The sequence below is a fragment of the Stegostoma tigrinum genome, chromosome 42 (genome assembly GCF_030684315.1).
Source record: "Stegostoma tigrinum isolate sSteTig4 chromosome 42, sSteTig4.hap1, whole genome shotgun sequence".
Classification (NCBI taxonomy): domain Eukaryota; kingdom Metazoa; phylum Chordata; class Chondrichthyes; order Orectolobiformes; family Stegostomatidae; genus Stegostoma; species Stegostoma tigrinum.
Window position 1 is genome coordinate 6,217,965 of NC_081395.1, and position 25,055 is coordinate 6,243,019.

Genomic DNA, 25,055 nt, shown 5'->3' on the forward strand with positions numbered 1-25,055 from the left:
TTCCTGCAACCGTCGGGTGGCATCATTGTGGCAGTGCAGGAGGCCCATGATGGACATGTCATCTAGAGAATGGGAGGGGGAGTGGAAATGGTTTGCGACTGGGAGGTGCAGTTGTTTGTTGCGAACTGAGCGGAGGTGTTCTGCAAAGCGGTCCCCAAGCCTCCGCTTGGTTTCCCCAATGTAGAGGGAGCCACACCGGGTACAGTGGATGCAGTATACCACATTGGCAGATGTGCAGGTGAACCTCTGCTTGATGTGGAATGTCATCTTGGGGCCTGGGATAGGGGTGAGGGAGGAGGTGTGGGGGCAAGTGTAGCATTTCCTGCGGTTGCAGGGGAAGGTGCCGGGTTGTGGTGGGGTTGGAGGGGAGTGTGGAGCGGACAAGGGAGTCATGGAGAGAGTGATCCCTTCGGAATGCAGACAGGGGTGGGGATGGAAAAATGTCATTGGTGGTGGGGTCGGATTGTAGATGGCAGAAGTGTCGGAGGATGATGCGTTGGATCCGGAAGTTGGTGGGATGGTATGTGAGGACGAGGGAGATTCTGTTTTGGTTGTTATTGTGGGGACGGGGTGTGAGGGATGACTTGTGGGAAATGAGGGAGACACGGTTGAGGGTGTTCTCAACCACTGTGGGGGTATGTTGCAGTCCTTGAAAAACGAGGACATCTGAGATGTTCGGGAGTGGAATGCCTCATCCTGGCAGCAGATGCAGCGGAGGCGAAGGAATTGGGAATAGGGGATAGTATTTTTGCAGGAGGGTGGGTTGGAGGAGGTGTATTCTAGGTAGCCGTGGGAGTCAGTGGGCTTGAAATGGACATCAGTTTCTAGGTGGTTGCCTGAGATGGAGACAGGGAGGTCCAGGAAGGAGAGAGAGGTATTAGAGATGGTCCAGGTGAACTTAAAGTTGGGGTGGGAGGTGTTAATGAAGGTGTTGGTGAATATTCACTACCTGTTATTATGTTGGGAACGGGGAGGTATCAGCAGTTGGATTGGAAGGGGCAGAATGGAAGTACAAGGCTATAGGAAACTGCACAGGAAGGTCCCAGCTTTGCAACCAGAATCTTATCAGCAGTATTAGGCTGTTAGTGACAAGATGCTGCATCATTCAAGCAGAATCACAACTGGTAAAGAAATGTAGGAAGCGATAGACTACAACTCCCCACAATCCACTCCTCTCCAAAATGACTAACTTACTCCCACCTCACAGACAGAGAGTTCTTGGGAATTTCTGCTTCCTCATCCAGGCTCACAATCCTTGTCCAGAGGGAATGCCGCACTGTCGGAGGATCAGCGCTGAGGGAGCGGGCACTGTCGGAGGGTCAGCGCTGAGGGAGCGGGCACTGTCGGAGGGTCAGTGCTGAGGGAGCGGGCACTGTCGGAGGGTCCGTGCTGAGGGAGCGCCGCACTGTCGGAGAGTCAGTGCTGAGGGAGTGGGCACTGTCGGAGGGTCAGTGCTGAGGGAGTGGGCACTGTCGGAGGGTCAGTGCTGAGGGAGGGGGCACTGTCGGAGAGTCAGTGCTGAGGGAGCGGGCACTGTCAGAGGGTCAGTGCTGAGGGAGTGCTGCACTGTCGGAGGGTCCGTGCTGAGGGAGCGCCGCACTGTCGGAGAGTCAGTGCTGAGGGAGCGGGCACTGTTGGAGGGTCCGTGCTGAGGGAGCGGGCACTGTCGGAGGGTCAGTGCTGAGGGAGTGCTGCACTGTCGGAGGGTCTGTGCTGAGGGAGCGGGCACTGTCGGAGAGTCAGTGCTGAGGGAGTGGGCACTGTCGGAGGGTCAGTGCTGAGGGAGTGGGCACTGTCGGAGGGTCAGTGCTCAGGTGCTGCGTAAAAAGAGTAGGGGAGATGCTGGGGCTACAATTTGGGTATATCTTCCTCGCAGGACAGGCTGAATGGCCGCTTCCCTACTGTGAGCCCCACATTCTACAGGAAACCACACCATCATCACACCAGATCCTTCAACGAACTTCTAGTTGACCTTCAATGAAATGTAACAAATTAACTAAAACCGTAAGACGTGTGGAAGTCAGAAACAGAAATTGCTGGAAAAACTCAGCAGGTCTGGCAGCATCTGTGTAGAGAAAGCAGAGTTAGCATTTCGTGTCCAGTGGCCATTCCTCAGAATTTTGAGGAAAGGCTGAGAGAGCTAGGGCTTTTCTCTTTAGAGCAACGAAGGATGAGAGGTGACTTGGTAGAGGTGTACAAAATGATCCGAGGTGTAGATAGAGTGGACAGCAAGACACTTTTTCTGAGGGTGGAGGTAGCTATTACGAGGGGGCATGGTTTTAAAGTGAATGGGGGCAGATATAGGGGAGACGTCAGAGGTAGGTTCTTTACTCAGAGAATGGTCAGGGTGTGGAATGCATTGCCGGAGAGGGTAGTGGAGTCGGCCTCATTAGGGGCATTAAAGTGGCTATTAGATAGGCATAAGGATGATAGTATAAGGTAGAGGTGGGGGTCTGATAGACCTTAGGTTTGGAGTGAAAGTTCGGCACAACATCGTTTCTATGTTCTGCCAAATCCACTGAGCTTTTCCAGCCATTTCTGTTTTTGTAAATAAATTAATTACTTGAAACAAGACTAATTGGTAAACGCCCCTTAAAGCAAGACTGATCGACCTGAAACAATACTCCAGCAGAAACTAATGGCTTAAGTAAATCTTATTGTCGATGCCCGACTGTTTAACTGGTTAATTTAGAGTGAAGATTGGGGTTGCTTGGACGGGATGTTAAAACACGCGGGCTGGTGGCTGAGGAGGGGCAACGAAAGCATTTTTGTTCCCTGTTGGGAAGGGAGAAAAGTTTCTTTTGGAGAAAGGCATGGCTCCCTCAGAGAGGACCCTGGATTGTAGACCCTTCAAGGAGAGGCGTAGTTTGGGTGAGGGGTTTTATTCTTTTTAGGAAAATCTTCCTTATCATGAAATGCACGCGTCAATTCCACTCTATTTCCAATCTGTTTTTAAATCTAGTTCTAAACGCCTTTTGTTTAAACTTGCTTCTCTTTTCAGTCACTTCAGAATTTTGTTTAGAAATCAAATTATTCACGTTTGTTTGTTTTTTTTGTTGTTTATTTTGTTTTGCTTAAGCTTTCAGGAGAAGTGAAGTAATTAACATCCGCAGGAAGTACCCCAACAAGCTACCGGTCAGTCAAAAAGCTTTTATTATTGTTATTTAAAATGTTGAGAGGTGGAAGGGGGGGCGGTTAGTGTGCCAGGAAACGGTGTACAGCTGCAATGTGATCCTCCTTGCTTTTTCTTAGTTTAAATCCCTTCCCTTCTGCAAATGTGAAAAGAATAATCGATTAAGTCTACCCTCTGTGCACGACTCTAAACCTGTTAGGTCCTCACTACAGAGAACTTGTTAACGCCATGACGTTTGCTTGTTTTTAATATGTAACTTTGCACCAGCCAGAACACGCTACACTCGGATAAGTGCGTATTTACTAGGACGATACTCTTCCCGGATAACAATCTTTCCTGTGTTTTTATTCAACACCAGGGTATTAGAATTTAAACATCAAGTGAATAACCAAATCTGCTTGTATTTAAAAACTCCAGGACTTATTAAAGCTAATGTTTGCCTTGTTTCTAGCACCACCACCCCCGCCCCCCCAAAAGAAACTGGGAACTGTCACCTTCTGAGGTGTTCCGTACAATGCCTTGAGAAATAAACAGATCCCTCAGGGAGAGACTTAGTCAAAATTCCACTTACGGAATGAGTCAGTAATAAACCTGGAACATATTAAAGTTAGAGCCACAATGACTTGATTTTCAAACCTCTTTTGGGTCACCTAATGCCCCCCCTTTCCTTTTAAGGGAAGGAAATCTGCCATCATTATTTGCGATTCCAAACCTACAACCTGATCCAACTTTTTGCCCTTGAAACGAATCATTTTCAGTTCAAGTAACGAATGTGGTTTGGGACAGTGTTTTAATGCGCCCAGAGGAGGTGCTGCTGAGCTGCCTTCACGGTATCATTCCACGGTGTTCCAGGATTTTGTCCCAGTGAGGCTGGATTCCTGTTCCCAAGTCAGGACGGTGCATGGCTCAGAGGGGAATGCACAGGGGATGGATTCTGTAGATGGTAGAGCTTATAGGTTTGGAAGGTGCTATCTAAGGAGTTTTGAGATCTTACAATGCATCTTTTGTAGGTGGTATGTAATACTGAGTGCCAACTTGGGGGGCTGCTTTGTCCTGGATGGTATTGAGTTTCTTGAGTGTTGGGGCTGCCCCCATCCAGGGGCAAGTGGGGAGTATTCCATCCCACCCTTGCCTTGCAACGGACAGGTTTTGGGGAGTCAAGAGATCGGTTACTCATGGCAGGATTCCCAACTTCTGACTGGCTCTTGTGGCCAGGATACTGAAAAGCTGGTCAAGTGACCTCTTTCCCCCAGAATAGTAGTGGATTCCAGTTTTTCCTATCCATTTGGCTAATCCTACAGGAGGTGGAATGGGAGTAAATGGGGATTTTTGGCCCCTGCAGATAGAGTTGGCATTTAGTGACTGTTCATGGCATTTTGAATGTGTGTATCCTGATATCTCTATCTCTCAGGTGATTGTGGAACGATACCCAAAGGAGCGATCCCTACCTCATTTGGACAGGTCAAAATACCTTGTACCTCTGGAACTCAGCCTATGTCAGTTCATGATCATTATCAGGTACAGCTGACCCTGTTAAATCTCCCATAACCACTGCTCTCCTCCCAAGGATTAGAGGTCATGGGGAGGAAAGAGTGGGCACCTGCTTGAGGGAGGGGGAGATGTGTAGGGCTTCCCAATACCCTGGATGGTCTTTAGGACACTGGGGAGGGGGCTGAGTTGTAGCGACTGACTGATTGGCCTCTTGAAAAATCTCAGTGGGTCTGGCAGCATCTGTGGAGGAGAAATCAGTTAATGTTTTGGGTCCGGTAACCACCTCTTCAGGACTAGTAGCTAGGAAAAGGTCAAATTTTATGCATAAGATAAAGGGGGGAGGGTGGTTGAGGAGTAAGTGATAGGTGGAGACAGAGCCCAGAGGAGTGGATAAGGTGGCTTGGGAGGATGACAGATAATGGGGATTATTTAGTGGCATGTGGATTTATTGGGACTGAAGCCTTCGGTTCTGATCCCTCTCCTTACCAGCTGCCCGTGAGTAATCTGGTCTGTTTGCAGTCTTTGTGTCACGCTTGGCCCCTGAGATAAGTGCCTGATGTCCCTAAGGACACCCTGTCTCCCAGTTCATCTGCTGAAATCCTCACTCCTGCCCCTATTTTGCCTCTAATCAGGATGATGCCCAACTGACTTGATTATCCAAATTCAGTCTTTAAGTCTCATCAATCTCTGGCAATTTAGTTCTCAAGCTAATGGTCTTGTTTTCCTGTTTCCTTCCCCCCCACCCCCTGTTGAATCAGGCAACACCTGAATGTTGAAATTCTCCACTTGTTTTCAATTCCTCCCAGACCACTTCCCAATTCTACACTTTTTTTTTCTGTAACCTTCTCCAAAGCTTTCCTTGACCTGTGTTCTGGAATTCCAACTGAATCCTTTTTCTACATTGCAATGTCTGCTGTCCTGACCATTGACAGCAGAGGAACCTTGCATCCCTGAAACATCTCCACCTATCTCTAATGCAGCTCTAACTCCCACCACCCCCCCATCTCCCTGCCACAGTGTGTCCTGTTTTTAGTGTGTGAAATGCACAGCTACAGGGATATGTGGGTGAGATGATTAGGACAGCATGCTGACTCTCAGCACCAGGGGCCCAGGTTCGATTCCACCCTCCGTTGACTGTCTGTGTGGAGTTTGCACATTCTCCCTGTGTCTGCGTGGGTTTCCTCCAGTTTCCTCCCACAGTCCAAAGATGTGCAGGCTCGGGTGGATTGGCTGTGCTAGGTAGGCCTGTGGTGTTCAAGAAGGTGTAGACTAGTGTGGGGATGGATCTGGGTGGGGTGCTCTGAGGGTCAGTGTGAAAAGAGGCTTCAGTTGGCATTCCAGTGAACTTAGTGGGCCGAAGGGCCTGCCTCCACACTAGGGGTTATAAGCAGGAACAGCTGATTATATTTTCAAGTGGGGTTTGGAGCTGAACTTGTTCACATCCAGCTGCTGCCCTTCCCCCTTTTAGCAGGAAGGGGGATTGATTCGAAGTTTGGAACGTCCTTTTTGATTCACTATGCTCAATGAATTGCCACTTTCCTGTGGCTTGTTTTTTTGAAGCTGGGAAGGTTTAATTTCTAGCAAAGTAGAATGCCATGCTGTGGTGAAGTTATCACACTTGGTTGGTCTTGTACAGGGCTCATTCCATTCACGGGAAACTTTCAGCCCATGAGGTGACTTCGAACTCTAGAATGAAAGTTGAATGAAGGAAATGGTTCAAATGGGCTCTAGTCTGAAATGCTTTACCCTGAACCCAACAGTGATGCCTTGCATGTAGCGAATGTCACTCCACTCAAACATCCAACTGGTCAAGTCCACTTCAGTAGCTGAATATCCTATCAAACATCTCACATGGAAGTGTACAGTACACATTAGCAATCACTTTATTCCTTCCTGTGATCATTACCTGAGAAATATTACACACATTCAGGCTTAAAGTTTATTTACAACACATAAACAGAATGCATAAGTTAATGCTCTCCTTGAATTTTTACTTTTGCACCACATGTAGACAAACATCAGGACTTTCTGGCTGGGGAAATATTTTTGTCAAGCTTAATACTAGATGGTAGCTAGCAACTTTGGTTTTTTTTCTTGAAGTAAACTGTTTAAATTTTAGAATCCAAAGAATTAAAACTAAATGAATTTAATTCCTGAGCCACAATGAAATGTATTAGCTTGTTAAACTCCCACAGTGTTCTACAGGCCACTAGTTCAACCATGTACTGATCTGTTTTAGAATAGACTTGTGCTATTTCTGAATGTCTACCCAAACTAAGCAATGTGACTCTGCCCCCATTCAAAATGTGCAATCAATAATCCCTTGCTTTAAGTCTGCCTGTTTTATGGTGACTGCCTCCCTGACCAAGTGTCCTGATTTGCAAACCCGTGAGTAAGTCATCTGTTTCCCTCAGGAGTCGAATGTCTGTCACCTCGAGCCAAGCCTTCTATCTGATGGTGGATGACCGGAGTCTGGCCAGTACGTCCCTGACCATGGCGGAGATCTATGCGGAGTACGTGGAGGAGGATGGCTTTCTCTACATGACCTATGCCTCGCAGGAAATGTTTGGATTCCCCTGACTGGGAAGCTGAATTAAATCAGACTTTGTTTTATTTTCACCCCCCCCCCCCCCCCCCCACCCTGCTGTTACTTCCATTCCTCATGTCTGTGTGGTGTGGGGTAGGTGAACTTCTCTGGGGGGAGGGAGGGAGATAGCACCAAATGGCCGAGTCCCTCCTTTTTCTGCCTCCCTGCAGTGTTTCATGCAATTGTAGCCTAGTTTTGAACCAGTGTGGATTCCCTGTAAATTGTGCACACTCACTCACTCACTAAATAATTGTGTCACAGATCAGGATCTGACAATGGTCTGGAGGAAATGTTACAATTCTGCTTTTCCACACCTGCCCGAACTATTAAAGTTGCTCAGAAGACAAGCATCTCTTGCTCACAATTGATCAAACTGGGTGGGGTGGCTGGGATTTCATAGTCTTACTTCTGACAATAAGGCACTTAAATTGGACAGGAAGAGACGCTCCCTGCAGGGTTTGGGTAAGCGGGTGCGTGAGTGTGAGATAATCAGGGTCAGCTTTGAAGATGAAATAGCCACATTCTGCTCAGAAAGCAATGTGTGTTTCATTACGGAGCTGACACACACTTCTATCATGTGACAGAACCAAAGATCACTGGAAAGCTTCCTCTACACTGGTTTTTTTTTTTTTCTTTCCCCTGTGAAATATTCCCAAGACAGGGGTTAGATCACAGAATTGCTCTTGCTATGCTGTTTCTTCCCCCAGATGGTGTGTCACCAAACAAATACTTCCAGGGGTTGATACAGAGTAAAACACAGGCTGTCACTCCACTGTTATCCTATCCAACACTCCCCAGGACAGGATGGGGTTAGACAGAGTAAAGCTCCCTCTACACAGGGTTCCTTCCTTTGCCCCCCAACATCCAACACTCCTTCAGACAGGGACAGCATGGTCCTACAGAGTAAAGCTCCCAGCTCCCTCTACACAGCATTCCTTCCTTTTCCCCCAACATCAGACACCCCTCCAGACAGGGACAGCATGGTCCTACACAGTAAAGCTCCCTCTAGATGGGCAAGGAGGGGAACTTCTTGGCTGTTCAACACTGACACACCCCTCACTGTGAATGATGTTTCAGCAACAAGAAAGCTTTCCCCTCTCTGCAGGGCCATCAGCCAAGAGATGGCAGAGAGGGGGCAACAGGCAGCAGCCCCCTGACTCAGGGGTGGTGCTAATAACACACATTTTGGGTGGGGGTGCACAAACAGGAAGAAGCGTTGAATGCACTTATTTCATCCCCTGGCCCAGTGAGGCAGTAACCTGCCAAAGCTGCACAATCCCAGTTTGCCCAAAAATACAGCACCATCTGGTTAAAAAGGGAAGGGCGACCAGGAACAGAGAAGTGTAGGTATAACTGATCATTTATTCCTTAAACACCACATGTCTCTCACACACACACAGTGCTGCCATACTGCAATTTCTCAGAAGTCCGGTCATTCACAGTCTCTCTCTTGCTCAGGGCTTTTTATTCTTCCTTGAGAAAACTTTAAAAAAAATATAAATCCCACAGTTGCAGCTTCTCGGGAGCACCTCAGCTTGGGGTGGACATGTTCCTGTCACTGTCGCTCGTTGTGGGACTGCTGTAACTCTGAGTTGTCTGCCTGGCCTCTCCCTGCATCCTGCAACTCTTCGTAGGAATAACCGAAAACTGTAAATCAAAAGGGGGAAGCAGGGTAAGGGTTTTCATTCATTAGGTGGCATATTATCCCCTTCATCTTTCCCACCCACTTAACTGATGCTCAAAACCAGGCATTCCCAACGGGTCAACTATTCGGCTACAAGGGGCGTCGCTTCCCCGTTGATTTTTCTCACCCTTGCTGTCAGGGTTTGTGTGTTTTGGGTGGGGGGGCGGTAGGTGTGGGCACAGGGGACAGGAGTCTGGTTACCTGTGCCTTCTGCTGCACTGCGATCTGGTAAACCTCTCATCAGACTCTGGGCGCTCAGCACCTGGTCCAGCGTCTCTTCCGAAGCTGTGAGGAGAGAGCAGGCGAAGGCAGGGTTAGAGAGGGGCAACACAGTGCGGTGCCCCACACACAAAGATAAAAATGGCGCACGCTGTAAGGCAGCACAGGAGCGTAAACCCTCCACAAACCAGGGGGGGAGGGAGGGAGAGAGAGAGAGAGAGAGAGAGAGAGAGAAAATATCCAGGGCATACCTTTGCCAGAATGCTCAGAGTGGATCAAGCTGTAGTCCATTGCACCAACATTGTCCAGCATCTTTCCTGAAATATCTGGCAGAATACAGACCGCAGTGAGACAAGTAGAATCCACACCATTAATCTGTCAGGCCTACAAAACCTTAGCATTACTGGAAAGAGAGAGAGAGAGAGAGAGAGAGACACACACACACAAACTGACCTTTCGGCATCAGGACAGAATTGCAAGAATGCCACATTTCAAAGGGGAGCGTAAATTATGCTGCGAGAGAGAAGGTGGCTATCTGGGCAGCTGATTGGTCTAAGCGTTGCTATGGAGCATGTGTTTATTGCTCTTGATGCTTTTTCCTCATTGGATAAAGACCTTTCCAAAGTAAATTGTTGTTCCCTTTGTAATCTGGCACTCTTGCATTGGTGCTGACTTTTTTTTGGGTCAGGGGAACACAAAAGCTTCAACCATTTGTTCTCCCCCCACCACCCCCCCAATCACAGCAGGCTGTTCCATCAAATGGGACATTTGACCCTCCCACGCTTGTACACAACACAAACATCCGTTTACTCCTCCTTCAGTTCACACCCCCATCCCCTTCTTTTGTCTATGGTGTCTATCCAGCATTCCCTTCCTCACTCCACTGCCAAGATTCACCCTGGCTGCACAGCATAGGTAGTGAATCCCATGTTCTCCCTCACTCTATGTAAAGAAAATGAGTGTCAGGGCTCAGTCAGTGATAGACGGATGCTATTATCACTAGACTATTAATCGAGAAACGCCGCTAATTTTCTGGGGACCCAGTATTCAGTCCCATCATGGCAAGTGGTAGAATTTGAATTCAATAATTTAAAAAAAAGGAAATCTGGAATTAAGGGCGTATAGTGACAACCACAGTCAATCACAGTACTTCATCCACGTACCTTCAGGGACATTATCTGCCATCCTTACCTGGTCTGAGCCTACAGACACGTGACTCCAGACCCACAGCAAAGTGGTTGACTCTCAACTGCCCTTTGAAAATGGCCCAGCGAGCCACTCAGCCCCACGATCTGTAACCTCATGGCCTGGCATATCCCCCACTCAACCACTAACGTCAAGACAGGAGACCAACCCTGGTTCAACAGAGAGTGCAGGAGGACATGCCAGGAGCAGCACCAGGCTGACCTGAAGATGCGATATCGACCTGGTGAAGCCATCAAACAGGACTACCTGCCAAACAGCGAAAGCAAGTGATAGACAGAGCTACGCGATCCCACAGCCAACGGATCAGATTTAAGCTCTCCAGTCAGACTCAAGAGTCCCTACAGTGTGGAAGCAGGCCATTCAGCCCACCGAGTCCACACCAACCCTCTGAAGAGTCCTGCCGTATCCAGTCGTTAATGTTGGTGGACAATTAGACAACTTGCTGGAGGAGGAGGCTCCACAGATATCCCCATGCTCAATGAAGGATGAGCCCAGCACATCAGTGCAAAAGCTAAGGCTGAAGCATTCACAGAGATCTTCAGCCAGAAGTGCCCAGTGGATGATCCATCTCGGCCTCCTCCAGTGGTCCCCAGTGTCACAGATACCAGTCTCCAGCCAATTCAATTCATTCCACTTGATCTCAAGAAATGATCGGAGACACTAGATACTGCAAAGGCCACGGGCCCTGACCATGTTCTGGACCATAAGTAAGACAAATCCTTCCCGGCCAATTCCTGTCCCTACAGTCTACTCTCGATCATCAGTAAAGTGCTGAAAGGTGTCACCAACAGTGTACAGCACTTGCTCAGCAACGTCCAGTTTGGGTTACACCAGGAACACTCAGCTCGTGACCTCATTACAGCCTTGGTTCAAACATGGACAAAAGAGCTAAATACAGCTAACTGCTCCACACCTATGCAGGACATTTACCAGATCTGATGGGGGAAGGAAAACATGTACTTTACTGGAACACATCTTACTGCGGGAGAAAAATCATGTCACATTCCAGCACTTCCTGTCTGTGGTATTTGACCATGCAGTTCGAATGAACCTGTTACACTACAGCGCCCTGGAGTCCCCTCTCCCTTCTCCAGATGTGAAAGCAGTACCTCCGGAGCAAAACCCGTCTCGGGAAATATTTATTTCCAGGGAAACCGTACCTTTTGTGGAATGCTCAGACCTGGCAGGATCATGTCTTCCACTCATTAACATGCCTGAGGGAAAAAAAAATACACACAATATTTAGTTGCTTGTTGAGATATTTTCCTTCATGTCCACGGGGGCATCCAGTGACACAAACAAACTTAGGATTTCCAACGCCAAAATGGGTAACTTAGCCTTCTGGTGCCTCTGCTCCACACCAGCCTCTTTCCAGAACCACCCCCATGCCTTTTCGCCTCACCCACATCACCCTATCCCTTCTCTCTCGTAACATCCCCATAAATATGTGTGCGTTCCTCTCGTCACTCTCAGGTTTTTCCCCTGATTCGGTCTGTCAGGGGGACTATCTTGTATCTACGATCCCCTGGGGCGTGCCTACATTCCCTTTCCTCTGCACCTCCTCCTGTGTCACTGCAACACCCAAGTGCAGTTTAACCAAATTTACCAGCATTTCTGTGCGGTCCCCACTCTCTCTCCGCAACACCTCACACTAACGGACATTTACACTGGTGTATTCTGTGGCAGTCTGTGTCATTATTAAACGATGCACCCGATGGGAACATACCTGGGATACCGTAAGCAACATTGGTCCCCTTGGCCGAGGAAGGGTATACTCACCCTGGGGTAAGGATTTGTAAAAATAGGCCCCTTCAGCCTGCCTGCCAACGGGACCACGATTGCACCAGCTTCCTGTCTACACCCCAAAGACCCTTCACCCTCTTGCTTTGCATCACAGAATCAGGAAGCAGGCCATTTGGCCCATAAGTAACCTCCCCCCCCCAACCCCGCCGAAAAAGCCCTAGTCTACGCTGGTATTTCCCAAGGCCAATTCATCCCGCACATCTTTGGACTGCGTGGGGGGAAACCGGAGCACCCGGAGAAAACTCCACACAGACACAGGGAGAACGTGCAAACTCTACACAGACTGAGGGTGGAATCGAGCCTTTATCTACTCTATCACCTCATCAAAAATAAAAATTCCACAAGGTAGTTCAAACGTGGTCTTTGCTTTCAGGAACGTTTCTGTTCATTTTAGTTGTTATGTTACAGGTTTCCAGATGTTTCAGTTACATAGAGCTGCGCTGCATGGAAACGGGCGTTTTGGTCCAAACATTCCATGCTGACCGTAATCCCAAACTCAGATAGTCCCAGCTGCCTGCTCCTGGCCCATACCGCTCCAAACCTTTCCTATTCATGTTCTTATCGGAATCTGGGAACTGTACCCACATCCACCACTTCATCTGGAAGTTCGTTCCACACATGAACCACCCTCTGTGTGAAAAATAATTTCCCCTCAAGTATTTTTTAAAATCTTTCTCCTCACTTAAAATTGAAATCTCTTGAAATCTCCAAACGTGGGGACGAGACACCCACTGTTTACCTTATCTACACTCCTCATGATTTTATAAACCTCTGTAAGGTCACCTCTTGACCCCCTACGCTCTATTGAAAGAGAAACCCCAGCCTCTCCTTATAACTTAATCCCTCCATTCTCAGCAACATCCTGGTAAATCTCTTCTGAACCATCTCCTACTTAGCAGTGTCTCTCCTATAACAGGGTGACTAGAACACTGCACAGTACTCCAGATGAGGCCTCACCAATTTCCTGGACAAACTCAACATGACGCCCCAACTCCCATATACAAAGGAAAACCAAAAGAACTGCGGACGCTGTAAATCAGGAAGAAAAACAAAGTTGCTGGGAAAGCTCAGCAGGTCTGGCAGCATCTGTGAAGGAGAAAACAGTGAACGTTTCAGGTCTGGTGACCCTTCCTCAGAACGGGACATGCAACAGACCCCGTGAACTCTGTTTTCTCCTTCACAGATGCTGCCAGGCCTGCTGAGCTTTTCCAGCCACTTTGTTTTTGTTCCTATTCTCAAAGGTCTGAACAATGAACAAAAACGTGCTAAACACCTTCTTAAACACCCTGTCTATCTGTGATGCAAACTTCAAAGAATTACGAGTTTGCATCCCTTGGTCTCTGTTCTCTAGCACTAACTCAAGGCTCTTAAAATGGATAAATCTTGCTCGTTTGTTTCACCCAAATGCAAAACCTCACACATCTTTGCTTTTGGAACTGATTACATTTCTCCAGCGAACTGGAATTGTACAATGACATTTATAATCACTTTCTCTGGCTGCTGGACCTCACAATCTATTTCCTTTCTCCGCTGAGGTTGTTTCAAACATTTCGCATTGTGTACCCTGACCGTTCCCAAATTTGCTTCGTTTTGTCCGGATGCGACAAATCCAGACCTGGGATTGTTTTGGGGGCCGGATTGAGTCAATTAGAACGCACACCCCTCTCACGCTGTCCAGATGTTACTAGCTGTGCTTGTTATTTAGGTAACACTGAAACGATTAGATCCCTGAATCTTACTGAAGGTATGTCACACCAAAGTGTCCAGACTAACACCAGTGTTTACAGCACAGGATAACTATTCGGCCCAAGTACTCCATGCTAGTGTTCATGCTCACTTACACATCTTCCTCATCTCCCACATCAACTGCTACTCCAGAGCCTCTCTTTATTCAGCTTCGCCCTTAACCACTCCCTGTGCCAGTGAATCCCACACTTCCCTCCACTCTATCAGGATGAGATGTAGGGACAGGACGCCACCATTCTGCTCCTCCCCCACTCCTTTGAGCCTGCTCAGCCATTCTATCGGGTCATGGTTGATCTGACATCCCTCACATCTGCTTTCCTGCCATTTCTCAGTAACCCTCAATTCCCCGACTGATCAAGAATCTATCTCAGCCTTAAATACGCATGAGGGTTCTATCCCCACTGCTCTCTGTGGCAAGGACTTCTGGGGACACTCAACCCTCGGAGGAAATTCCTCCTCATCTCAATCTTCACCTTTATCCTGAGGCGTTGCCTTCCGGTCCAGACTACCCCATCAGGGGGGAAACATCCTCTCAGCGTTTACCCAGACAAGCCCCTTAAGAACCTTGTATGTTTCAATGAGATCACCTCTCATCCTTCTAAACTCCAGTGAGCAGAGTCCCAACCTGCTCAGCATTTGCTCACATGATAATCCTCCATTGACTGGGATTCATCCTAATGAACCTTCTCTGAACTATCTGCAGTTAGATAATACCCTTCCTTAAGCAAGGACCAAAACTGCTGACAGTAGTCCAGATGCAGTCATACCAGTAGCTTGTACAAGTGGAGTAAGACCTCCGTACTCTTATACTCCAAACCGCTTTAAGTAAAGGCCAACATTCCATGACCATTCCTGATTACCTGCTGCTCCCATGTGTTAGCTTTGTGTTTCGTGCAGAAGCACTCCCAAGGTTTGGCACTGAGGCTCAGTGGTTAGCACTGCTGCCTCACAGTGCCAGGGGCCTGGATTCAATCCCCACTCTCAGGCAACTGTCTGTGTGGAGTGTACACATTCTCCCCGTGTCTGCGTGGGTCTCCTCCCACAGTCCAAAGGTGTGCAGGTTAGGGTGGATTGGCCGTGCTAAATTGTCCCGTAGTGCCCAGGGATGTGCGGGTTAGGGTGGGTTGGCCGTGCTAAATTGTCCCATAGTGTCCAGGGATGTGCGGGTTAGGGTGGATTGGCCGTGCTAAATTGTCCCATAGTGCCCAGGGATGTGCGGGTTAGGGTGGATTGGCCGTGCTAAATTGTCCCATAGTGTCCAGGGATGTGCGGGTTAGGGTGGATTGGCCGTGCTAAATTGTCCCATAGTGCCCAGGGATGTGCGGGTTAGGGTGGATTGGCCGTGCTAAATTGCCCCATAGTGCCCAGGGATGTGCGGGTTAGGGTGGATTGGCCGTGCTAAATTGTCCCATAGTGCCCAGGGATGTGCGGGTTAGGGTGGATTGGCCGTGCTAAATTGTCCCATAGTGACCAGGGATGTGCGGGTTAGGGTGGGTTGGCCGTGATAAATTGTCCCATAGTGCCCAGGGATGTGCAGGTTAGGGTGGATTGGCCGTGCTAAATTATCCCATAGTGTCCAGGGATGTGCAGGTTAGGGTGGATTGGCCGTGCTAAATTGTCCCATAGTGCCCAGGGATGTGCAGGTTAGGGTGGATTGGCCGTGCTAAATTGTCCCATAGTGTCCAGGGATGTGCAGGTTAGGGTGGATTGTCCGTGCTAAATTGTCCCATAGTGCCCAGGGATGTGCGGGTTAGGGTGGATTGGCCGTGCTAAATTGTCCCATAGTGTCCAGGGATGTGCAGGTTAGGGTGGATTGTCCGTGCTAAATTGTCCCCTAGTGCCCAGGGATGTGTGGGTTAGGGTGGATTGGCCGTGCTAAATTGTCCCATAGTGACCAGGGATGTGCGGGTTAGGGTGGGTTGGCCGTGATAAATTGTCCCATAGTGCCCAGGGATGTGCAGGTTAGGGTGGATTGGCCGTGCTAAATTATCCCATAGTGTCCAGGGATGTGCAGGTTAGGGTGGATTGGCCGTGCTAAATTGTCCCATAGTGCCCAGGGATGTGCAGGTTAGGGTGGATTGGCCGTGCTAAATTGTCCCATAGTGTCCAGGGATGTGCAGGTTAGGGTGGATTGTCCGTGCTAAATTGTCCCATAGTGCCCAGGGATGTGCGGGTTAGGGTGGATTGGCCGTGCTAAATTGTCCCATAGTGTCCAGGGATGTGCAGGTTAGGGTGGATTGTCCGTGCTAAATTGTCCCCTAGTGCCCAGGGATGTGCGGGTTAGGGTGGATTGGCCGTGCTAAATTGTCCCATAGTGCCCAGGGATGTGCAGGTTAGGGTGGATTGGCCGTGCTAAATTGTCCCATAGTGCCCAGGGATGTGCGGGTTAGGGTGGGTTGGCCGTGCTAAATTGTCCCATAGTGTCCAGGGATGTGCAGGTTAGGGTGGATTGGCCGTTCTAAATTGTCCCATAGTGCCCAGGGATGTGCGGGTTAGGGTGGATTGGCCGTGCTAAATTGTCCCATAGTGCCCAGGGATGTGCAGGTTAGGGTGGGTTGGCCGTGCTAAATTGTCCCATAGTGCCCAGGGATGTGCGGGTTAGGGTGGGTTGGCCGTGCTAAATTGTCGCATAGTGCCCAGGGATGTGCAGGTTAGGGTGGATTGGCCGTGCTAAATTGTCCCATAGTGCCCAGGGATGTGCGGGTTAGGGTGGATTGGCCGTGCTAAATTGTCCCATAGTGCCCAGGGATGTGCAGGTTAGGGTGGGTTGGCCGTGCTAAATTGTCCCATAGTGCCCAGGGATGTGCGGGTTAGGGTGGATTGGCCGTACTAAATTGTCCCATAGTGTCCAGGGATGTGCAGGTTAGGGTGGGTTGGCCGTGCTAAATTGTCCCATAGTGTCCAGGGATGTGCAGGTTAGGGTGGGTTGGCCATGCTAAATTGTCCCATAGTGTCCAGGGATGTGCAGGTTAGGGTGGGTTGGCTGTGCTAAATTGCCCCATAGTGCCCAGGGATGTGCAGGTTAGGGTGGATTGGCCGTGCTAAATTGTCCCATAGTGTCCAGGGATGTGCAGGTTTGGGTGGGTTGGCCATGCTAAATTGTCCCATAGTGTCCAGGGATGTGCAGGTTAGGGTGGGTTGGCCGTGCTAAATTGTCCCATAGTGCCCAGGGATGTGCGGGTTAGGGTGGATTGGCCGTGCTAAATTGTCCCATAGTGCCCAGGGATGTGCAGGTTAGGGTGGGTTGGCCATGCTAAATTGTCCCATAGTGTCCAGGGATGTGCAGGTTAGGGTGGGTTGGCCATGCTAAATTGTCCCATAGTGTCCAGGGATGTGCAGGTTAGGGTGGGTTGGCTGTGCTAAATTGCCCCATAGTGCCCAGGGATGTGCAGGTTAGGGTGGATTGGCCGTGCTAAATTGTCCCATAGTGTCCAGGGATGTGCAGGTTAGGGTGGGTTGGCCGTGCTAAATTGTCCCATAGTGCCCAGGGATGTGCGGGTTAGGGTGGATTGGCCGTGCTAAATTGTCCCATAGTGTCCAGGGATGTGCAGGTTAGGGTGGGTTGGCCATGCTAAATTGTCCCATAGTGTCCAGGGATGTGCAGGTTAGGGTGGGTTGGCCGTGCTAAATTGTCCCATAGTGCCCAGGGATGTGCGGGTTAGGGTGGATTGGCCGTGCTAAATTGTCCCATAGTGCCCAGGGATGTGCGGGTTAGGGTGGATTGGCCGTGCTAAATTGTCCCATAGTGCCCAGGGGTGTGTGGGTTAGGGTAGGTTAGCAGAGGGAAATGCAGGGTTACAGCGGCAGGATGGTCTTCGAAGAGTCCGCGCGGACTGTGCTCCCACACGGCAGGGATTCTATGAATTTCTAAGTCCCTCTGTATTGCAATGTTTGTCTATTTGAATAATCCCGTTCTCCCTTCCAAAATGAACAACTGCATATTCGGGAAGGCTATGGCCCAGTGGTATTATCGCCAGGCTGTCAATACAGAGACCCAGATAATTCTGGGGAGCCCGGTTCAAATCCCACTCTGGTAGATAGTGGAGTCTGATGATGACCACAATTCCATGGCTGATTGTCAGGAAAAATCCATCTAATGCCCTTTAGGGAAGGAAACTGTCATCCTTACCTGGTCTGGGCCTACATGTGACTCCAGACCCACAGCAATGTGGATGACTCTTAACTGCCCTCTGTGCAATTAGGGAGGGCAATAAATGCTGCATTGCCAGCGATGCCCATGAATGAAGCAAAGGTTTTCCACATTACACTCCATTTGCCAACTTCTAGCCCACTACTCATCTTTCAGTATCTCTCTATAAACCCTTCTCACAAACTGCCTTTCCACCTACTTCTGTGTTATCTGCAGATCTGGTTACAGTCCATTTGCTTTGTTCTTCCGAGTCATTAATACGTAGTTAGTGGTAATGCTCCCAAGCACTGGTCCGTGTGGAACCTCAACGGACACAGGCACTACGGGGATGAAACAGGTTTCGGCCAAATTCTCAATGAGATTGATCGTGGGCATGTACTGATGCCCTCCAGTTCAGCCCCTGCTCCATGTGAACGATACACACCATTGCACGGTGAAGTGGTGCCAGTCGAGTAGGGGCTGCTTTGTGCTGGATGGTATCAAGCTTCTCGAGTGCTGTCAGAGCTGCACGCTGCCGTGTGGATGGAGGAGTTTCGGGGGAAGACTCACTCTCGGGCTGGTCTTGCAGCCACAGTATTTAAAACGCAAGTTTGGTGATAATTTGCTATTCATTCTGTTATTAACCAGCAGACCTTAAACACGAATCCAATGGTTTTTGGTGGGCGAGGGGGTGAGTTTTTATTATAGTGGAAGTTGTGTCATTCTGAAATTATTGTTTCTGATTTGATTTTGTACTTTTGAGTTTCTGTCACTGCTGGACTTTATATTTTTGTAATCCTTGTTCCAAAGAATTTGTACATAAGAATCTGTGCCTAGGTACCTACGTAGGGAAGATGGCGCTGTAAGTGGAGAACCATAAACATTTCACTGTACTCATGTGAGTACGTGTGGCAATAAAGCTGATTCAATCTTGAAAATCAGAAGATTTACGAGGATGTTGCCAGGGTTGGAGGGCTTGATCTATAGGGAGAGGCTGTGGCTATTTTCCCTGGAGCGTCGGAGGCTGACAGGTAATCTTATAGAGGTTGATAAAATCATGAGGGGCCTGGATAGGGTGAATCGCGAAGGTCTTTTCCCCCCAGGGTGGGGGGAGTCCAAAACTAGAGGGGCACAGGTTTAAAAAGGACCAAAGAGTTTTTTCACACAGAGGGTGGTGCGTGTGTGGAAGGAGCTGCCAGAGGAAGTGGTGGAGGCTGGAACAATGACAACATTTAAAAGGCGTCTGGATGGGGCATGGATAGGAAGGGTTCAGGAGGATATGGGCCAAATGGGACTAGATTAATCGAGGATATCTGGCTGGCACGGATGAGTTGGACCAAAGGATTTGTTTTCAGAGCTGTATAGCTCTATGACTCTGTCTACTGCCCCCCTCTTACCGACTTACTTATCTCCTGAAAGAATTCTGTAAGGTCGGTACAAATGTCATCTTCTCTTTTGGAATCTGTTTTGACTGTTACATTTGGGTTCCTAAATTCCTCTCCTACAATCTTTGAGTAAGGATTCTATTACCTTTCCTGCCGCTGATGCTGCCTGGTCACTGATGCCCTGCTTGTTTCAGACACATTTTCAAAACTACAAGACACTTTGATGGCTTCTCCACTTTCTCGCATTTCGTTTTCTAATGAGTGTTTTACAAACAAATTTCCTTCAGTTATGTTCAAATGTAACCCATGTGGGCCAGGCACTGCTTGGGGCGGCAACATTTAGCGCATTAGGGATTGTACCTTTTACAGACTGATCAGATTTCAAGGAGCTACGATCGAGCTTTCCAAAACTATCCGTTTGCACGTCTGAAAAAAAAATTCAGATGGTTAGATCTTTCTTATTATTGCAGAGGCTTATTAAATCATGAGAGCATAGATAAGACAAATAACAAGGGACTCCTTCCTAAGGGTAGGAGTGTTTGAACCTAGGGATTTTTTTTTAGGGCGAGAGAAGAAAGATTTTAAAAGGACATGAACATAGAAACATTACAGCACAGTACAGGTCCTTGAGCCCTCAATGCTGGGCCGACCTGTGAAACCAATCTGAAGTCCATCTAACCTACACTATTCCATTATCATCCACATGTTTATCCAGTGACCATTTAAATGCTGGGTCAACATTTTCTTTTTAAAAGACACAGAATGTGCTTCGTTTGTGGAATGAAGTTCCAGAGGAAGTTGTGGATGAGGATACAGTTATAATGTTTAAAAGACATTTGGATAGGTTCATGGAAAGGTTTGGAGCGGCACGGGCCAGGAGCAGGCAGGTGAGACTAGTTTAGTTCGGGAAACATGGGCAACATGGACTGGTTGGGCCAAAGGGTCTGTTTCTGTAGCGAATGACTCTATGCTCACATGATATGGGGCTTGATTGCTCCACGAGTGTCTGATACTTAGCATTTTGTCACAAACTCTGCTCCATATGAGCCTCCCCTTCGCCTGCCCCACCCCCATCTTTCTGTCCCTTCCTCCTGTGTTTAAGATTAGATTACATTAGATTAGATTCCCTACAGTGTGGAAACAGGCCCTTCGGCCCAACAAGTGTTTTGGCTTTCATTAACAGGGGGATTGAGTTTAAGAGTCGTGAGATCTTGTTGCAGCTCTATAAAACTTTGGTTAGACCGCACTTGGAATACTGCGTCCAGTTCTGGGCGCCCTATTATAGGAAAGATGTGGATGCTTTGGAGAGGGTTCAGAGGAGGTTTACCAGGATGCTGCCTGGACTGGAGGGCTTATCTTATGAAGAGAGGTTGACTGAGCTCGGTCTCTTTTCATTGGAGAAAAGGAGGAGGAGAGGGGACCTAATTGAGGTATACAAGGTAATGAGAGACATAGATAGAGTTGATAGCCAGAGACTATTTCCCAGGGCAGAAATGGCTAGCACGAGGGGTCATAGTTTCAAGCCGGTTGGTGGAAAGTATAGAGGGGATGTCAGAGGCAGGTTCTTTACGCAGAGAGTTGTGAGAGCATGGAATGCGTTGCCAGCAGCAGTTGTGGAAGCAAGGTCATTGGGGTCATTTAAGAGACTGCTGGACATGTATATGGTCACAGAAATTTGAGGGTGCATACATGAGGATCAATGGTCGGCACAACATTGTGGGCTGAAGGGCCTGTTCTGTGCTGTACTGTTCTATGTTCTAAGTCCACACTGCCCCTTGAAGCATCCCACCCTGTAACCCACACACCCCTGAACACTATGGGCAATTTAGCATGGCCAGTTCCACCTAGCCTGCACATCTTTGGGCTGTGGGAGAAAACCAGAGCACCTGGAGGTAATCCACGCAGACACGGGGAGAATGTGCAAACTCCACACAGTCGCCCGAGGCTGGATTCGAATGCGGGTCACTGGCGCTGTGAGGCTGCAGTGCTAACCACTGAGCCACCGTTACCCTTCATTGTATCGCATGAGCGTGTCCTACACTGTGCCTTCATCCACTTGGGGAGAATACTGCACTGAAATCCCGAACGGATTCATCAGGGACTATCCTGCTTCGGTCCCACTTTGACACACGAGGGGAAAAGGAAGAAGTGTATCTATTTTCCTCTTGTTTTTGCACTTTCTCCAGTGACCCTGCATCCTTTTTGTTTCTGGGGACGTGGGAGATACCACAGCTCACTGTAACCCCGAGAGTGTTGCAGCCTGAAGTTTAACACCATTTTCTCAATCCTGCGTGCCTGCCACTGAGCCCAGGTGTTCTGGCAATTTCTTACCGTCCTGCGCTGATAGCTTTAGTGATTTTTTTTTAAAACCATTTTTTTGCGTCCATCCTCTGCCGCGTTAAATACCATTCCGATATCGGTTCAGCCGCAAACGTTTCAATTTTATAAACTTTGCAGGGGGCGGTGTTCCCATACATCTGCTGTCCCTGTCCCTCTGAGTGGCATAGATCACAGGTTCGGAAACTGCTATTAACGGAGCCTGATGCATTTCATTCATCAATTAACTGGAACCCATACCTCTTACAGACTGTTCTGATTTTATTGAGCCGGTCTCCATTCTTCCAAAGGGGTCCAATACTCCTGAAAAACACAGGCGAAGGTAACCATATCCTGCGCCTTGGTGATGATGTTGGCAGAGAGCTCAAATTACACCAGAAATAGCAGGAACTGCAGGTGCTGGAGAATCTGAGATAACAAGGGGCAGAGCTGGATGGACACAGCAGGCCGAGCAGCATCAGAGGAGCAGGACCGAAACATCAGCCCTCCTGCTCCTCTGATGCTGCTTGGCCTGCTGTGTTCATCAGCTCTACATCAAATTACACCCCTGCAGCCTAACATTTGGAATGTAAAACACGTGCAGACTACCTTGCTCCTTGAGTCTGCTGCTCATCTCTTCCCTTTCATAGAATCTCTACAGGGGGTGGGGAGGACGCAGGCCATTTGACCCATCAAATTCACACTGACCCTCTGAACAGCATCCTACCCAGACCCAACCCCCTACCCTAGCCCTGTAACCCTGCATTTCCCACGGCCAATCCACCCCGACCTACACATCTTTGGACTGCGGGAGGAAACTGGAGCACCCGGAGGAAACCCACGCAGACACGGGGAGAATGTGCAAACTCCACACAGTCACCCAAGGCTGGGATCGAACCCGGGTCCCTGAGGCTGCAGTGCTAACCGCTGAGCCACCGCGCCGCCCCAACTTTCTCCCTCCACCTTCCACCCAGCTTCCCCTTCGAATGCATCCAGATTATTCACACACACCACCCCGTGTGGGGAGCGAGCTCCACTTCCTTCCCATTCTCTGAGTAAAGACATTTCTCTGGAATTCCCGATTGGATTCGGCAGTTACTGTCTTCTGTCGATGAGCCCCAAGGTCTGATCTCCCCTTACAATCTTCTCTCTGTCTGCCATTAAAAGCCCTCACTTTAAAGACCTTGATCAGATTGTCCCCATGGCATCCTCCCTTGTACAGAATGGAACTGCAACCTGTTCAGTCTTTTCTGATGGGTGCAAACGCTCAGCTCTGGGATCCCTCTCTTTTTGCACCCCCAAGAACATTAATAATATGGAGACCAAAACTTAAGCTGCTGAGCACAAGGCAGCTCAGCACCACCTTTCCAAGAGGCAATAAATGCTGTGCCCAGACAGTGATGGACGCATCCCCTGAATTAATTTAGAGAGTAAAAACTCCCAAAGTGTAGCTTTAACCAAAGGTCTGATACAACTTAAAACAAAAAATCACTTCTCTGCTTTTCTACAAATGAATCTCAGTTTCGTTTCTATTTTGGGGTCTTGTCAATGCGTGACCCCTGACCTCTGTCCCTCTCCTCCATTTACACTCATTTTCCAAACAGTGTCCGACCTCCTTATCCATCCCAACAAATCATTTATTCATCTTGAGATTCAGCTGCAGTCCTCCAGCTATTTTCCATGTCTTCCCATTGCCCCCCACCGTCTATTTACTCGATCCCCCAATTTCATGTCATGTTGGACAGATCGGAATGCGACTGTCAAATCCCAAATCCAAACTGTTAGCATATTCCATCTTGCTGTAGAAATCCAGGACTTATCTTCTCTGTCGGCTGTTCCTCTGGGGCTAATTTTGCTTTTGGTTTGCTTTACACAGTGTCTCTGCTAATTCTCAGAGCCATACAGCATGGAAACAGACCCTTCGGTCCAACCAGTCCGTGCCGACCATAATCCCAAACTAAACTAGTCCCAGCTGCCTGCTTCTGGCCCATATCGCTCCAAACCTCTCCTATTCATGAACTTATCCAAATGTCTCTTAAACGTTGTAACTGTACCCACATCCTCAGGAAGGTTATTCCACACACGAACCACCCTCTGTGTAAAAAATGATCGCCTCGCAAGTCTTTTTTGAATTACTCTCCTCTGACCTTAAAAACGTGAACCCTGGTCTTGAAATCCCCCATCCTAGGAAAAAGACAACTATTATTAACTCTATCTATACCCCTCATGATTTTATAAACTTGTGTAAGGTCGCCTGTCAACCTGCTATGCTCCAGTGAAAGAGAGTGCTAGCCTATCCAGCCTCTCCTCGGAACTCAGACGTTCCATACCTAGAAACACCCTGGTCAATCTATTCCGAACCCTCTCCAGTTTAATTATATCCTCCCCTTCTTCCCAAATTACCTCTGATAATGAATAGAGATTCGGCATCCAGACCAGGGCTTTTGAGGATCTAAATATGTTACATCTAGCATGTTAGCCTTAACCAGCCATCCTTAATAAGATTGATCAAATGCGACCTGCACTTTTGAGATCTGTTCTGTTTGTTTATTATATGTTAAGGTCCTTAATGCCTTTGTTAAGATCTTCGAGGAAGGATTCCATTATCGCCTGACTATTTTGTGCCCTGGATTTTTCCTTTCTCCTATTCCCCTTTTGGAGTGTTTTGTTTTTAAAAAGCAAAGTCTCTGCCAGCTGTTCCCAAATTGCTTTTAACGCATCTAAATATAAGCCACAAGGACCAGACGCTGTTTGTTTGTGGGGTGCAGGGAGGGCTACAAGCTGTGAATTGGAAACTGTACCTCTTACATGCTGTTCAGATCTCAAGGAGCCACGGTCCTGTCTTCCAGAAGCTTCCATCGACATGGCTGGAAAATATTTGCAATATTTAGGTAACCGCATTCTGGGCCTGGTCAAATCACATTTGCTTATTCGAGTGCAGAACCTCTCCCTCTGTAACATGGACACTCTCAAGATATCACTATTCATTTCCCCAAGCTCTCTCGCTGGAGGGAGGGGAAAGGATTTTAAACGGACACAAGGGGAAAGACTTTTCATGCAGACGGTGGGGTGTACGCGGAATGAGCTGTCCGAGGAAGCGGTAGAGGTGGGTACAAATTTAGGCATTTAAAAGACGTTTGGGTAGGTACAGAAGTAGAGGGATAGGGGCCGAATGCTGGCAAATGGGACTCGTTATACAGCCAAGTCATACAGCACTGAGTCAGGCCCTGTGGCCTAACTTGTCCATGCTGACCAAGTTTCCCAAACTGAACTGGTCCCATTAGCCAGCATTTAGCCGCTATCCCTGTAAACCCTTCCTATCCATGTCCCCATCCAGATGCCTTTTAAATGTTGTA

The 25,055-nt window shown here is 48.5% G+C and overlaps 2 protein-coding genes across 3 annotated transcripts; one reads left to right on the forward strand and one right to left on the reverse strand.

The window, feature by feature from the left end:
• The first annotated feature begins 2,607 nt into the window (after positions 1-2,607).
• On the forward strand, positions 2,608-7,558 carry LOC125449394 (microtubule-associated proteins 1A/1B light chain 3C). Its single transcript, XM_048525162.2, has 4 exons — positions 2,608-2,871; positions 3,080-3,135; positions 4,545-4,651; positions 7,039-7,558. The coding sequence occupies exons 1-4, from the start codon at positions 2,814-2,816 to the stop codon at positions 7,202-7,204; spliced, it is 387 nt and encodes a 128-aa protein (XP_048381119.1). The 5' UTR covers positions 2,608-2,813; the 3' UTR covers positions 7,205-7,558.
• LOC125449392 (uncharacterized) lies at positions 6,494-24,610 on the reverse strand. Of its 2 annotated transcripts, XM_059641541.1 has the most exons (7): positions 24,501-24,610; positions 21,961-22,023; positions 19,744-19,809; positions 11,481-11,534; positions 9,366-9,440; positions 9,097-9,180; positions 6,494-8,858 (listed from the first exon to the last, which is right to left on the reverse strand). In XM_059641541.1, the coding sequence occupies exons 1-7, from the start codon at positions 24,598-24,600 to the stop codon at positions 8,767-8,769; spliced, it is 534 nt and encodes a 177-aa protein (XP_059497524.1). In that variant the 5' UTR covers positions 24,601-24,610; the 3' UTR covers positions 6,494-8,766. The 2 variants fall into 2 exon arrangements, with proteins under 2 accessions (XP_059497524.1, XP_059497525.1); XM_059641542.1 differs by lacking the exon at positions 21,961-22,023 and having other exon boundaries at positions 24,501-24,587.
• Positions 24,611-25,055: the final 445 nt, after the last annotated feature.

Excerpts from the sequence above, each read along its gene's own strand:
- LOC125449394 (XM_048525162.2), top strand. The coding sequence starts at position 2,814 with ATGGCTCCCTCAGAGAGGACCCTGGATTGTAGACCCTTCAAGGAGAGG. Across the intron at positions 2,872-3,079 it reads CAAGGAGAGGCGTAGTTTGG|CTTTCAGGAGAAGTGAAGTA; the intron begins GTGAGGGGTTTT and ends GTTTTGCTTAAG. Across the intron at positions 3,136-4,544 it reads AGTACCCCAACAAGCTACCG|GTGATTGTGGAACGATACCC; the intron begins GTCAGTCAAAAA and ends TCTATCTCTCAG.
- LOC125449392 (XM_059641541.1), bottom strand. The coding sequence starts at position 24,600 with ATGCGGTTACCTAAATATTGCAAATATTTTCCAGCCATGTCGATGGAA. Across the intron at positions 9,181-9,365 it reads CTCTGAGCATTCTGGCAAAG|CTTCGGAAGAGACGCTGGAC; the intron begins GTATGCCCTGGA and ends CTCTCCTCACAG. Across the intron at positions 8,859-9,096 it reads CAGTGCAGCAGAAGGCACAG|TTTTCGGTTATTCCTACGAA; the intron begins GTAACCAGACTC and ends TTTGATTTACAG.